Source organism: Perca flavescens, chromosome 12, assembly GCF_004354835.1.
Source record: "Perca flavescens isolate YP-PL-M2 chromosome 12, PFLA_1.0, whole genome shotgun sequence".
Taxonomy (NCBI): Eukaryota; Metazoa; Chordata; class Actinopteri; order Perciformes; family Percidae; genus Perca; species Perca flavescens.
Window position 1 is genome coordinate 13,944,100 of NC_041342.1, and position 12,900 is coordinate 13,956,999.

At 41.6% G+C, this 12,900-nt stretch overlaps 1 protein-coding gene across 4 annotated transcripts in view; it reads left to right on the forward strand.

Moving 5' to 3' along the window:
* pbx1a (pre-B-cell leukemia homeobox 1a) overlaps positions 1–12,900 on the forward strand; it is a 47,596-nt gene that overhangs the window by 29,408 nt on the left and 5,288 nt on the right. Inside the window, exons 3-8 of one of the 4 annotated variants that reach the window (XM_028592330.1) lie at positions 7,794–8,038; positions 8,488–8,544; positions 9,888–10,078; positions 10,420–10,555; positions 11,473–11,632; positions 12,507–12,619. In XM_028592330.1, coding sequence (XP_028448131.1) covers positions 7,794–8,038; positions 8,488–8,544; positions 9,888–10,078; positions 10,420–10,555; positions 11,473–11,632; positions 12,507–12,619 — 902 coding nt within the window. The remainder of the gene's footprint in view (positions 1–7,793; positions 8,039–8,487; positions 8,545–9,887; positions 10,079–10,419; positions 10,556–11,472; positions 11,633–12,506; positions 12,620–12,900) is intronic. The other 3 variants (XM_028592331.1, XM_028592332.1, XM_028592333.1) reach the window with 3 other exon arrangements.

Genomic DNA, 12,900 nt, shown 5'->3' on the forward strand with positions numbered 1-12,900 from the left:
GCAACACTTGTTAAGTGACTGAAATGTCAATCTACAAAACTAGAAAATTTGAATAAAATGCCTTTTCTTAGTCTTGTTTACTTATTCTTTCATCATATGTGTTGGTATTGTTATCAGAACCAAAACTCAGAAAATGATATTGCCACTTGTATCAAGACACTTGAAAGAAGTGGCGTCATGGTGGCCTATTAGGGCTCTAAGGGCCTGGTTAGTCTTTAATGACGTGTTGTCCCATCATGTCAGAAGGCAAAAGTGTCTATAACTGTTCCAAACAGCCACACTAAAAGCCAGAGTGAAAAGCTGGCCTTCATACAGAGTAAAAGTGACATTTATAGTTGTGTAAACAATAAAATAAGAGGGAAAAGTAGCCAATGGTTGCGTGAAGTGAGTGTGAATGTCAGATTGTCGGTTTCGGAAAGTTACAGAAAGTGTCGGAGTTTCCAGAGCTGTTTCACCATCCGACAAGCAGTTCTGGTGAGGCATACTAGCCCCTCAAGATGCTGACCATGAAGTTACACCAGTCCTCCAATATGATTGTTATTAATTAATTAGCTTGTCCAAGCTCTCTAGAACAAAACATAGAGACTTTTTATGACTCTTTATTGGCAGGGTGACGTCATTTGCCTTCCAGAACTGTTACAAATCCAAACAAACAGCAGGCTCCTATTAGAGTATGTTGTTTTGTTGACCCATCCATTCCCCCCGACCTTCTCTGTACACACACTTGGTCACTCTGTACCAACGTCACTTGATTTCCTCCTTTGCTCCTGTAGCCGATAGAGGATTTTGTCACTTGAACGTAAACCTATGTCCTTTTGGGGCACTTTCTGAAATGACTCATGCTGACGCTCCTCTTGGGAGGACAGACTTTAGTGGCAATGTCCCAGGTTCGAATTTGGGCAGCCTTTATTGTCTAAAAAAACATAAGAAGCCCTGTAGAAGCTTTTACAAAACTTTAGTGTGACCAGTAATTTATACTTTTGTATTTTCCTGTCCATGGTCCTCTCTCCATAGATGTCTTTGTATCTCTGCTTAAGGGCCGACTGTGCAGCTCACTGCTCCACAAGCTCGTGACTTCTCTTTAGTTATTCAGCCACCGTGGTTTCCAGTGCAGCCTGGAGCTGTTAGGCTGCATAGACTGAGCATGAGTTTGACTCAGTCAAGAAGATATATATTTTAAGACACCTTAAGAAAGACTGACAACCAGGGGGCTAATGTATTGCCTATTTTGAATAATGAATTATTTTAATGAAGGCTTTTAAATGGGGGTGCTCTGCGTTGGTGGCAGGGCGGTGCTCTGAATGGTCTCCTTTGGCGCTGGCTGCCTCATTATCAGGCCAGCCCCTCAGGCCTCAAACTGGCCTGCTTAAGCCTCAGATGATGATGATAATTATCGTTATTAGGAGTAGCTGCAGGGGTAACTTGTTCTGAAAAACACCAAGCTGAGTTCTTGCCTCGCTTGCAGCCGCCACCACTGCCGCATGAGAAACTACCGATCGCCAGTGGAGAAAGCCAAAGAGGGAAAGAGACAGAGGGAGAGGAGAACGAAAAGGAGGGGATGAGGGGAGCGGCCACCAAATCCGCCTAATGTGACGCCTGTCAGCTCGTCTCCCACCAGCTGTCACCTCCCAAATGCACTGGGGTTCATTTTTTTAATTGACACCTCGCTTTCCTATTCCATTTCTATTTTTCGCCTTTCATTTTCCCTCCATCACTCTCTTCCCTCCTTGCCTGTACCATCCACATCTCCTCGTCTCAGGCCTGTCCCTCCAGTATTTCTTTGGTGTTTTTCCTTGTCCTTGGTATCTCCCATCCCCCCACCCAGTGTCAGATACAAGACCCCAGCTCTGCCCTCTTTCTGCACATGATACTTGGGATGGCTGATAAAACATAAAGCTGTTTTAGAGGTACTTTATGACTATGCCCTTGTGTACTGAGGGTGTACAGCTTCCCATTATCTGGTGATGGAGAGAACATTTTGGGTCTGAGAAAGTTTCCCATGAGTTCAATGGAAACACCACAAATCTAGCTTACACTACAGGACATTTTAAGACTATTTAAACAACACAATATTTAGATTATAACAGTAGTTTTCTTTGTAGGCCTTTCTTTATAACAGCCCAGATTCACATATAGTACAGTAAATTGGATATAATGTCAGTAATGAAAATAACAATGCTTAGCACTGTAGTTTACCTTTACTTTGTGAGGCAGTATATGAAATATGGCACAATGCTATGTTTTATGATGATTGCTATATTGGTTGGGCTGGGTTTTAAATCTCAATACCTTTTTGGTACCAACTCCAATATGTATGTTGCACAAAGTACTGACAAAAATTCTTACTTCAGCTGATTTTAGACTATTTTATTCAAGTCCTTGTTTGGCTGCTTTTGTTTGGTTTGGACAACATTTTGATGGTGAACACTGACTTTACACATTGACTGCAGATCTTTGGTGCAAACTATTTGCATGTGAATAAAGTTGTTTAAAGACTTTTGTGGCTCCAGAGGGAGCATGTGATAAGTCTGATAAATTGCTTGACTCAAGTGATGTCACTTGAGTACAGCAGCACACTAGAGTACATAGCAGGTTACAGAGGTCTCATTTCTTTCTAACTCCACACCACCAGATGATTGGGGCTGAAGACTACAAGTTTGAAAATCTGCTGATGTGGAGTTAGAAAGAAGTGAGACCTCTATAGCATGCTCCTTATATCTGTTTGAGGCTCAAGGCTACATTATCCGCTGCTAGCATAAAACACCCACATTTCCAAAAGAACTATTGCTGTTCAAGTTGCAATGTGGGTAATGTAGGCACCAGGTCTTGACAAGGAAGGAAAAGGTATGGAATACAAAAGACCATCTCTCTGGTTCTGCTGAACCGATTTTGATCCTTTTTGTTTTTAACTGTCCATCATGAGTCCGACAATATTACAAGAGTGTAATGCTAAGTTGGTGGGGTGCTCTTTAAAACAGCTTCCCATTATCTGGCATTAAAGAGAACATGTTGGGCCTTTTCCTTGAGTTCATGGATACATCACAGATCTAGCTTTCAGCTACGGTTACACAAAAGAACATTTTACAATATTTTGATTTATATTTAGATTACAGCAATTGTTTTCATGGCATAAACTTTATTGTGAGGTAGGATTAGTAATTCTCTAACGATTGTCCTTATTTATTAAAGGCCAGATTTAATTCAGTAGAAATTACCACATATACAGTAAATTAGATGTAATGTAACATAATATTAATTTAGTGTTCTAAGTAATAATAATAGCACAGTAGTTTACCTCTGGTGTGTGGGTCAGTGAAATAATGCTGCGTCTTATGAAGACTGCTTTATTGGGCTTGCATCCAATGCAGATGAGAGCCGGATGCTGAACTTCTTCAAGGAGCGGGGAGGGGAGGATTTGTATTAGTGATACTTGTCATGTCTGCTGTAAATCACGCTGCTTTTTTTCAGGTTCCTAGGTTGTTTTTGTTTTGTCTCAGAATGCTGTGTGGCAGGGATGAATGGTGGTGATGTTACATTATCATGTGGCTGTCGCTTTCACTCCTGCTGACTGGTCTGTGACAGGCCCACACACACACACACACACACACACACACACACACACACACACACACACACACACACACACACACACACACACACACACACACACACACACGGTTGTGTCAGGAGCAGGCCTGAGTTATTAACTGCTGAAACCCTAGATGACGTGTGCCCACACAATCAATACAGAGAACAGCCACTGCCTGCCCCTCTCTGGGGTCATGTGATGTGGACAAGCGCGAGGCACAGAAGGACACACACACACACACACACACACACACACACACACACACACACACACACACTCACACACACATGAACACACATATATACACTACGGTGCTGCAGAGTGTATTGCATTAGTGTATTGATGGGAAATGGATCCAGTCCAGCGTTGGCTGCTAGCTGCCAGTCAGAGGCAAGAAGGGTAAACTTTCATCATGGCTGTCAGGGACATTGCTGCTGCCTTGTTTGACCGTAAATCTTCCTAATTGTGACAGAATACTTCAACATCATTAATTAAACATGTTTTCATTTAAATAGACTCGCAGGGCGCCAGGCTGGGTGCTCAGGGTCGTCTGCCAATGTGCATAGCTGTGTATTTTCCCTCTGTGTGTGCTTACAGTCGTGCACAAAGTGTATGTTTGTGTTGTGTGTTTGCGTGTGTGTATGTGTGTGCACCTTGATTCCCCCTGTATGAGTGGGTGGCTTAATCGTCATGTTTATTTACACTCCTGTTGTCTGCAAACAGCAGGCAGTGTGGCGATGGGTATGAGCCAGCCCTTAAGGAAGTAAAACAGCAGAAATTAATTTAGTCAATAACCAAAACAAAAGCTTATTCTTAGAATTCCATTCATTATTCAGGAAACGGCTCGGGAATTGTTTATGATACGTATTCATTTTTTATGCCTTGGCTTTTTTGGGTTTAGTGCCCCACATCTCAGGGAAGGAATTATACAAGAGCATTCACAAAGAGAGGATGAAGGAGGGAGGGAGGTAGGAAGTGACAGAGAGGGGGAATTGTGTCTTCCCATTGTTCAATTAAGTCTGTCAGTAATGATCAAGATGAGATGATGGCCATCTTCCTTTTATAGATACTAATCTGTGACTGTCCATGGAATAAGGGAATCTCTGAGCAGTATGGACTCCATGCCTTTGTTGCTAATAGACTAGAAAGTGTGTATAAAAAGTGTTATATTACAAGTGTTGGGAGCATGTGATGTATTGTAATAAAGGACCCTTCTCTCAGTCAGGTGATTATGTTAATGCATAGTCCATGGTTGAAGAGTTCACAACAAGCACTCTGACTGGCATTGAGGTCTAATCGATTTCATTGCTATTACTAAACAGAAATAAATAAAGCTGATAGCTGTGGTTAGGGTAATTATGCCACAGCACAGTGAATTGTTTGATTTTCCTTATTAATTGTATTTATTTAATCCATTTCATGCTTTTAGTTGTGCACTCGGGGACTTGGAGGGAATTAATAAATCACTCTTAGGCTCATTAGATTCCCCCTCTGGTTGGGATGTGCCACTATTTTGTCAGAATGAAATTGGCGAGTGTTATAATTTCCCGCTGGTGTGATTCACAAGAAAAATGTCCACATATTCATCTACCAGCACATGTGCACATGCGCCCCCCACACACACACACACACACACACACACACACACACCCGTCTGCTCCCCATCTGAACTCCTGACCTTTTCCAGCCGTCTGATAGCCATTGACATTTGCCTCTTGAGCTGAGCTTGCTCACGTGTTGGAGCTGATGGGAATGGATGATGTTATTGCTGGAGGAGGAAAAGAGAGGGAAGGAAAGGGGAGGTGGGGGAGGTTGAAAAGAGGTGGACCAGGGTAGACAAGCTCCCAATGCGGCCCCGGGAATCCATCTGGACCCCCTGCTCACCGAAAAGGTCACAGGGCGACTCAACCTTACATCCTCATTACAAAAAAGCCATCGCTGTGACTGTGGGCTACAATATGGCTTTACTGCTCTGTCACACAACCTGTCATTTATCCTCACTGTCTACAGTCATCATGGAAGAAACATACAGGGGTGTATTATTGGATCATCTTCCTGAAACATTTTGATAGATGCGTGGATTAAACTGTGTATGAAAAATATTGTGACAGCGTGAGCTTTGTCTTTGTCCTTGAAGACAGTGGATGGAATGGAGGGCTGCACCTGGTCGGCTGTTTTCAGCACCTCGGAGAAAAGCAGGACGCACTGCTGCTTTACCAAGGGAGCCTTCTGGTGGCAGAAAAAGGCAGGGCAGTGCAGCTAATCTCTAAATCAGGGGTCTTCAATGTATTTTAAGCCAAGGACCCCTTAAATGAAAGAAAGATGGAGCAGGGACCCCCTACTACATATATTTTATAAAATAAAGTTGCATATTAACTACAATAGCTAAAATAACGTGAAGGGCGGCCTAAGTCCTTTATACATACCTTTTTTTTTTTTTTGCATATAATAAGCTATTCAGATTAATAATTGTTGGTATGATTTTATAAATCATGTTTTAATGTTAAACATACATGTGGCACACATCTGTGGATGGCCTTAGTGACTACCTTGGCTAGGCCAGTAAGCAATGGGGATTTATATTTGCTGATAATATGTTGGATTCATGTTAAGACTTTTACAACTTTTGAAAAAACGTACAAAAATTAACAATAATTTTGAGGCCGCCCTGCATTGACTCTGAGGACCCCCTTGGGGTCCCGGACCCCTTGTTGAAGATCCCTGCTCTAAATAACAATTTCTGCTGAAACACCTGTCTTTTTTATACTCTAGAATACAGTTAAAATAGCATTATTCAAATAGTTTTGAGCGTGTGTCACATTTTATATATATATATCTGGGTGTGTGGATGAGTGCAAGACTGCATTTGTTCATGTGTACATTACATGTGTATGTTGTTTGTGCATGTCTGTCTCAGCAGTCATGTCTTTGTTTTGTTAATACTTTACTCTCCACACCATGGGAGCTGAGTGTCAGTTGAGAACTGAGTGCCTGTAGGTGTGTGAATACGTGCAGGTTCAACCCCCCAGACAAGTGTTTAAACAGACGTTCGTGTCGGTTGTGAAAGCATCTTTAAGTCCTGCTAATTGAAGATTACAGCACTATGAATACTGCACTGGTTTTCCAGGTGTTAGAATGGTAATTTAGTAGTTATTTGTATGATACTGCACTTTTTTTTTTCTAGGTTAATGCCAGAGTGGTAAAATAATTGAATTTAATGAATCGCAAATCAAATGAACCATTTATCTTTACTATTTTTACTTTTTCCGTATAGTAGTAGTAGTAGTCGTCTCATTTTCAATTTGCATATCTTCATCTGATTTCATTTCATTTAGCTCAAATTCTGTCTACAAAGTTCTACAAAGTGAAAAAGCCCAAAGTCCACCCCAAAGGGACTTACCATCTCCAACAGAAAATAATGTTCACAAACTGCTCCAAACAGCTCTGTTGTAGTCCAGCCTTTACTTCCGTGATGAACGTGCCTCTCTTTGTAACACACGTTATAATGCTCACCTAGTTGCTAGCATGGCACTCCCTCATACTCTGCAACTGACAAGCTAGCTGTACTTACTGAAGAACAGAAGTGATATGCCTCACTCTGTAGCTAAAACAGAGAGCTCAACACACAGGGTGAAAAGTGGAGCTGCAGCAATGTGCAGTACAACAAATATATGGTTTTTTCTGAAAATTGAACCACATAAACCTATTCTGTACAACCTCTAAATACAATTATGAACCTGAAAATGAGCATAATATGAGCACTTTAATATAGGCCTACCGTGTCTAACGTTTGTTATTACTTAGTTATTTCTGTTTAGATAGCATCTGACAAGATAATAAAGCCATCAGCCAGAAACTTACCATAGCCCGGAGCATAAGGAGAGCTAAAAAAGATGAACTCTGGTGGAAGGCTGTGTTAATTTATAATTTTTTTTTTTTAAATGAAATGATAGTCAGAATCAATGAAATTATAGTTTTATGGTCCTGCCTAGCTGCCTGCCTCTGTGAGGCTGCAGGTTTTTATGGCACAGACTTGAACTATTAAATCGATGGCCATATTTCAGAGAGTTCACTAGGTAGGCTGGAGTTAAGACTCTTTCTCAGTCCTAACTTTTTACCTTGCTACTCAGTAATTTTGAACATCCATGTAAATAGGACTGTTTAGTGTTATTGTCTTTATGTCATCTTCTCCTGTCCTCCACAGTGCTCAGTATCCGTGGCGCCCAGGAGGAAGAGCCCCCAGATCCTCAGCTGATGCGACTGGACAACATGCTGCTGGCGGAGGGCGTGGCCGGGCCGGAAAAAGGCGGCGGGTCGGCAGCTGCTGCAGCCGCTGCAGCAGCCACTGGCGGCATCGGTGCCGACAACTCAGCAGAACACTCCGACTACCGTGCCAAGCTGTCTCAGATCCGACAAATTTACCACACAGAGCTGGAGAAATATGAACAGGTGGGCTGAAGAGTATTTTCTCAGCTGCTATTTTTCTGCTGTTATTTAGCTTCTTGTAACACATATTCATATTGTCATGTAAGTGTTTTATCAGTAAATACAACAGTGCATTGGTGGGATTCCCATGTGCCACACATTGAATGTGGATGTTAGACTTCATTCACCTGCTAAGCCTTAATTTAACTCCCCATAATAGGAATGAGCCAGGCACTGTTTTAAATGTTACGTTCCCTTCACAGTGCATACTTGGGGGAATCCCTTGTTGTACCTCAGTGTTTTGACTCCACCTTTTCTTTTTTTAGCACTAGTCTTTTTCATTGTTTCATGACAGAAAGTTCATATGAATGTTCTCTCTTCTTCCAAAATTCTTCCACTACTCAGGTGGCGACTAGGATGTGTTGTAATTTTAAATTTCTCTTTTCTGTTTAAATGTGCAACTACTGAAAAAGTTGGACATCGTCCCGACTGGTGGTGGATATGGACAGAGGCAAAACTTTAAAAAAAATGTCAGTGATTTTAATCTTTATAATATGTTACATTGTTGACGTGCAGAAATATGTGGCTTGACATAATTCAATTGCAAACATGTTTACTGTCTTCTTGATGGGGACAAAGGATGTAGTGGTGAAACATTGCACAGATTCACGCCACTTCCAGGGGGAATGTTCACTAGCTTTCCTGACCTCTCCCTGCAGAGACGAGCAAGCAAAAAGAACATTTTCTTTCCTGGGATAACAAAAATGAAATGCAATAAAAATACTGAGGAATTGAGACTTTATCCTTTTATATGGACTTTACATGTTCTCCCTCAAGTTCCTGTGTTTACTTATATAGTGAAAAAAAATACATTGAAGACTCTAAATTGCCCAGAGTTAAACATGTGAGTGAATACTGTGTTGTGTCCAATTCTTTTTCCTTGTCCTTTGTCGAATGCATGCTGGAAAAAGCTGTGAACCTAAACAGGAATAAGTTGGTATAAATGATGGATGAGATATTTTCCTGAGAAAACTTAGTTAAATGCTCTTGAAATCAGCTCTCACAGGCCAACTCATGACAAGCCAAGCTTTCAGAGATGTTATCTTCAGCAAGCAAGCAGCCATTATATCAGTCACACACCAGCTCTTTTCCAAAGACTGTAACATCTTGTCATTCCCTCGGAAGTCAAAGTGCCCTGGGTTTGTCATCTTCTCCAAGTAAGGCTAGTCATCGCTAACTGTCACAGTCAATACACACCTGAGCATTTTTGTGTCACCACGCTACGTACACCTCGTGCGAGTATGAGTGAGTAGTGTCTGCCGTGTGTGTGCAAGCAGAACGGCTGCTCGGTGCATCACTTTGACTGACGTAACCCTGGTGTTGACAAGCAACAGACACCTTGACTCTGAATGCAGTCATATCCAGTGACTGATTCAGACAGAGAGAGAACAAGGTAGACTGAAAGATGGAGTAAAAAGAGAGGGAGACAGTTTAAACCTCTTGAACGTTAACGGGACTGAAAGCCTGCTGTCATTTTAGATTTCTCTTCACTTGTCACATTTTCTCTTCCAGAGAAGAGAAGTCTTTTTAATATTCAGAGCACTGCGAGTCTCGCTGCCTCCACCATATGACTCCACCGCTACAATTGTTTGCCGTAAAACATCACACTGTGTCTGCTGCTTTAATTTAGACTATTCTTATTACCTCTAACGTTGCTGCTGTTATACTGTCAGAAGTGCTTCTGCAAGGCCAAGGCCTACCAGTGAAGGTGCAGCCTCTCCAGAATCCAATTTCACCCTTTTGTTCTGTGTGAAGCTGTTGAGCCTCCATGATAGTTCTTCTTTTTATGAATCCTGTCTGTCTGTGCATCCAGGCGTGCAATGAGTTCACCACCCATGTGATGAACCTGCTGAGGGAGCAGTCTCGCACACGACCCATCTCGCCCAAAGAGATCGAGCGCATGGTCAGCATCATCCACCGCAAGTTCAGCTCCATCCAGATGCAGCTGAAACAGAGCACCTGCGAGGCCGTCATGATCCTGCGCTCGCGCTTCCTCGATGCCAGGTCTGTGTGTGTCCATTTGGGCGACAAAATCTATCAAAACTTTCCTTTAGTTCTCATACTCCAAAGTGTTCTTTTTTTTTTTCGTTTTAAAGGTTTATGTATTTTTGTTGACATTTGTCAGACGGATTCTGTTACCTGGATTTGTTTTGCTATGCCTTTGGTTCTTTTTTTCTAAATGCGTTTTAACTAGCTTTTAATTATTAAAGTTTCAGCACTGTTCAGATAAAGTAAACTATCCTGGTTTAAATTAAGGTGCAAATGAAGAATGATTATATTTGTAAAAAGTATTTTTCTTTATTTTTATAAATCTTTACTCTGTTTCCTTTTTGCCGGCTGTCCAGACGAAAGAGGAGGAACTTCAACAAACAGGCGACAGAGATCCTAAACGAGTACTTTTACTCCCACCTCAGTAACCCCTATCCCAGCGAGGAGGCCAAAGAAGAGCTGGCCAAGAAATGCAGCATCACAGTCTCACAGGTAACCAGATTAAACTAACCGATCTACTTAGATTGTGAGGTCAATCGTTTGGTCAAACATAATCAAAATCAGTGGCACTCTGCGCCCTCAAGCAAGGCCTTGCGAGATTTGAGATTTTACTTTGATTGGAGTCAGTTAGTAAAACACAAATCAACATTGCTATTAGCTGAGTTTTACAAGAAATGCAATCTTGACATTATTTTGGGTTATAATGACCTTTAGGGTTAACGATGCTCGGGTTATGGTCAGTTGATGCTAAGTGTTTTTAACAATAGACAGGTAGATTGATACTAAATACAATGACTGAAGGAAATCACAACTTATAATCACTTGATACCAAACAGTTGTGTATGCTTTATGTGCCAACAATGGCCGACTTTTTTTGTGTATGGTATTTTGTATTTTATGAATGGTATTTTATGTGACTTTTTTGTGTGAACTTTTTCAATTCATCCTGGTTTTTGCATGTTCAGCTTGGGTTCTGTCCAAGCAGCAGTTTATGTTTGTGTATATATATATATATATATAGGTTGGTGGAAAACAGTACTATGATAATAATATAGTAATATTTCCCCATAGATCTGATCTTTATACTTTATTATTTAAAAAAAACAATTTTCATGTTGGTGTTGTGTTTTGCATTTTAAAGGAGCCAGACTTACCAAGGCAATGATGATCAGCAATGTGTAGTGCAAGTCCAGTTATGTCATAGCAGCCATGAGAGCTGGTGCTAAAAAGGTGGTGTGCTACTGGTACAGGAAACATAATCCATGCTTAGGTATTGAGTATTAATATTCAACACTGCAATTAATGTTACCAAATTGTATTCTTTTGACTTACATTGGTTTGTTTGCATAGATATCCGCTTACATGTGTTTTAACTCAGCGACTGCATCTTGTCATTGCTATTTTGTCAGGTATCAAACTGGTTTGGGAACAAGAGAATCCGATACAAGAAAAACATCGGCAAGTTCCAAGAAGAGGCCAACATGTACGCAGCACGGACCGCAGTCAGTGCAACCAGTGTGTCTGCTCACGGCAGCCAGGCAAACTCTCCATCAACTCCCAATTCAGCAGGTGAGCTCTACAGTTATACCCGAGCAGATACAGATAGATGCACAAGATAGAGCACAGTAATGTTCTCTTACCTGAGCCTCAACTCAAGAATTCAGTCTCTGGTGCTTTTCCATGCAGACTAACAGAAGGCCCGTCTTCTCCTTAACTAACCCAGTAATATAATGTGGCGTTCTTGCTCTTCTCATTTAATTTTTTCTCTTTCTTCTGTGCCTTTGCCGTCTGCCTCGCTCACTCATTTTCTGTCTCTGTTATTGACCTCTTGGTCTTGTGGACGTTAATTTATCCTGCCTCTTGTCCGGTTGACCCTGTGCATGCCATTAAGCTGCTCAGAGGGCAAGCGGAGTCTTTTGTCATATAGAGACTTCGCAACTGTATTGGATTAGGACCGGGTGTTGAAATCAAGTTACGCGATGGTCTCTTTACATCTGGGGAGCTGGGGTCCATTAAAGGACGAAGACGATTCTTTGGGTCTTCCTGCAAATCAATTATTACTTCCTTAATGAAACACTAGCATCATGGACATTTACCAACAATATAATCCATAAAGCTTGTTTTAACTGGACTTAAACAGTTTTATGATGATTATCTGTCTCATGGTTCTTGCTGGTTGATTTTTCCTTGTAAATTATGGTTCAGTGATATTTTAATTTGCACATACTGCATCTGTAGCGTGCATGTTTGTAGAAAAAGCCTTTTTCACGATGCCTGCTGCCCTCCCAAACTAACCCACTTAATGCACTTTTGCTTATGCATGATCCTTTTAACTCCTTTTTCTGTTCCTCTCTTCTTCCCTGTTACCTTTTTCTCTCTCTTCTCTTTTCTTTGTCATACTCTCTTGTACTCTTTCTTCTTCTCTGCCTCTATGTATTCTCAGGTTCTGCTGGCTCTTTTAACATGTCAAACTCCGGAGACTTGTTCATGAGTGTGCAGTCCCTCAATGGGGACTCGTACCAAGGGGGGCAGGTTGGGGCCAACATACAATCCCAGGTAGGCGCCTCTCCAAGCTTAGAGACCGAAAGCTGACAAACTCTTGAGATTGCATATAAAATGTCCAGTCTGGAAGTGCAGATGCCCGCAATAACCTGACCTACACAGTGAAACAAAGGTTACACTTAGCCAGAAGCTTTACGTTAATGTAGAAGCCATTGTCAAGCCACAGTTGAGTAGACGACTGCAGACAGTTTTGGAAACGGTGCAACACTCATCAGCGCTCCTGACAAGAGTTCACATAGCCACTGGTGCACTTGAGCTCCCTGACCTTGCCCCAG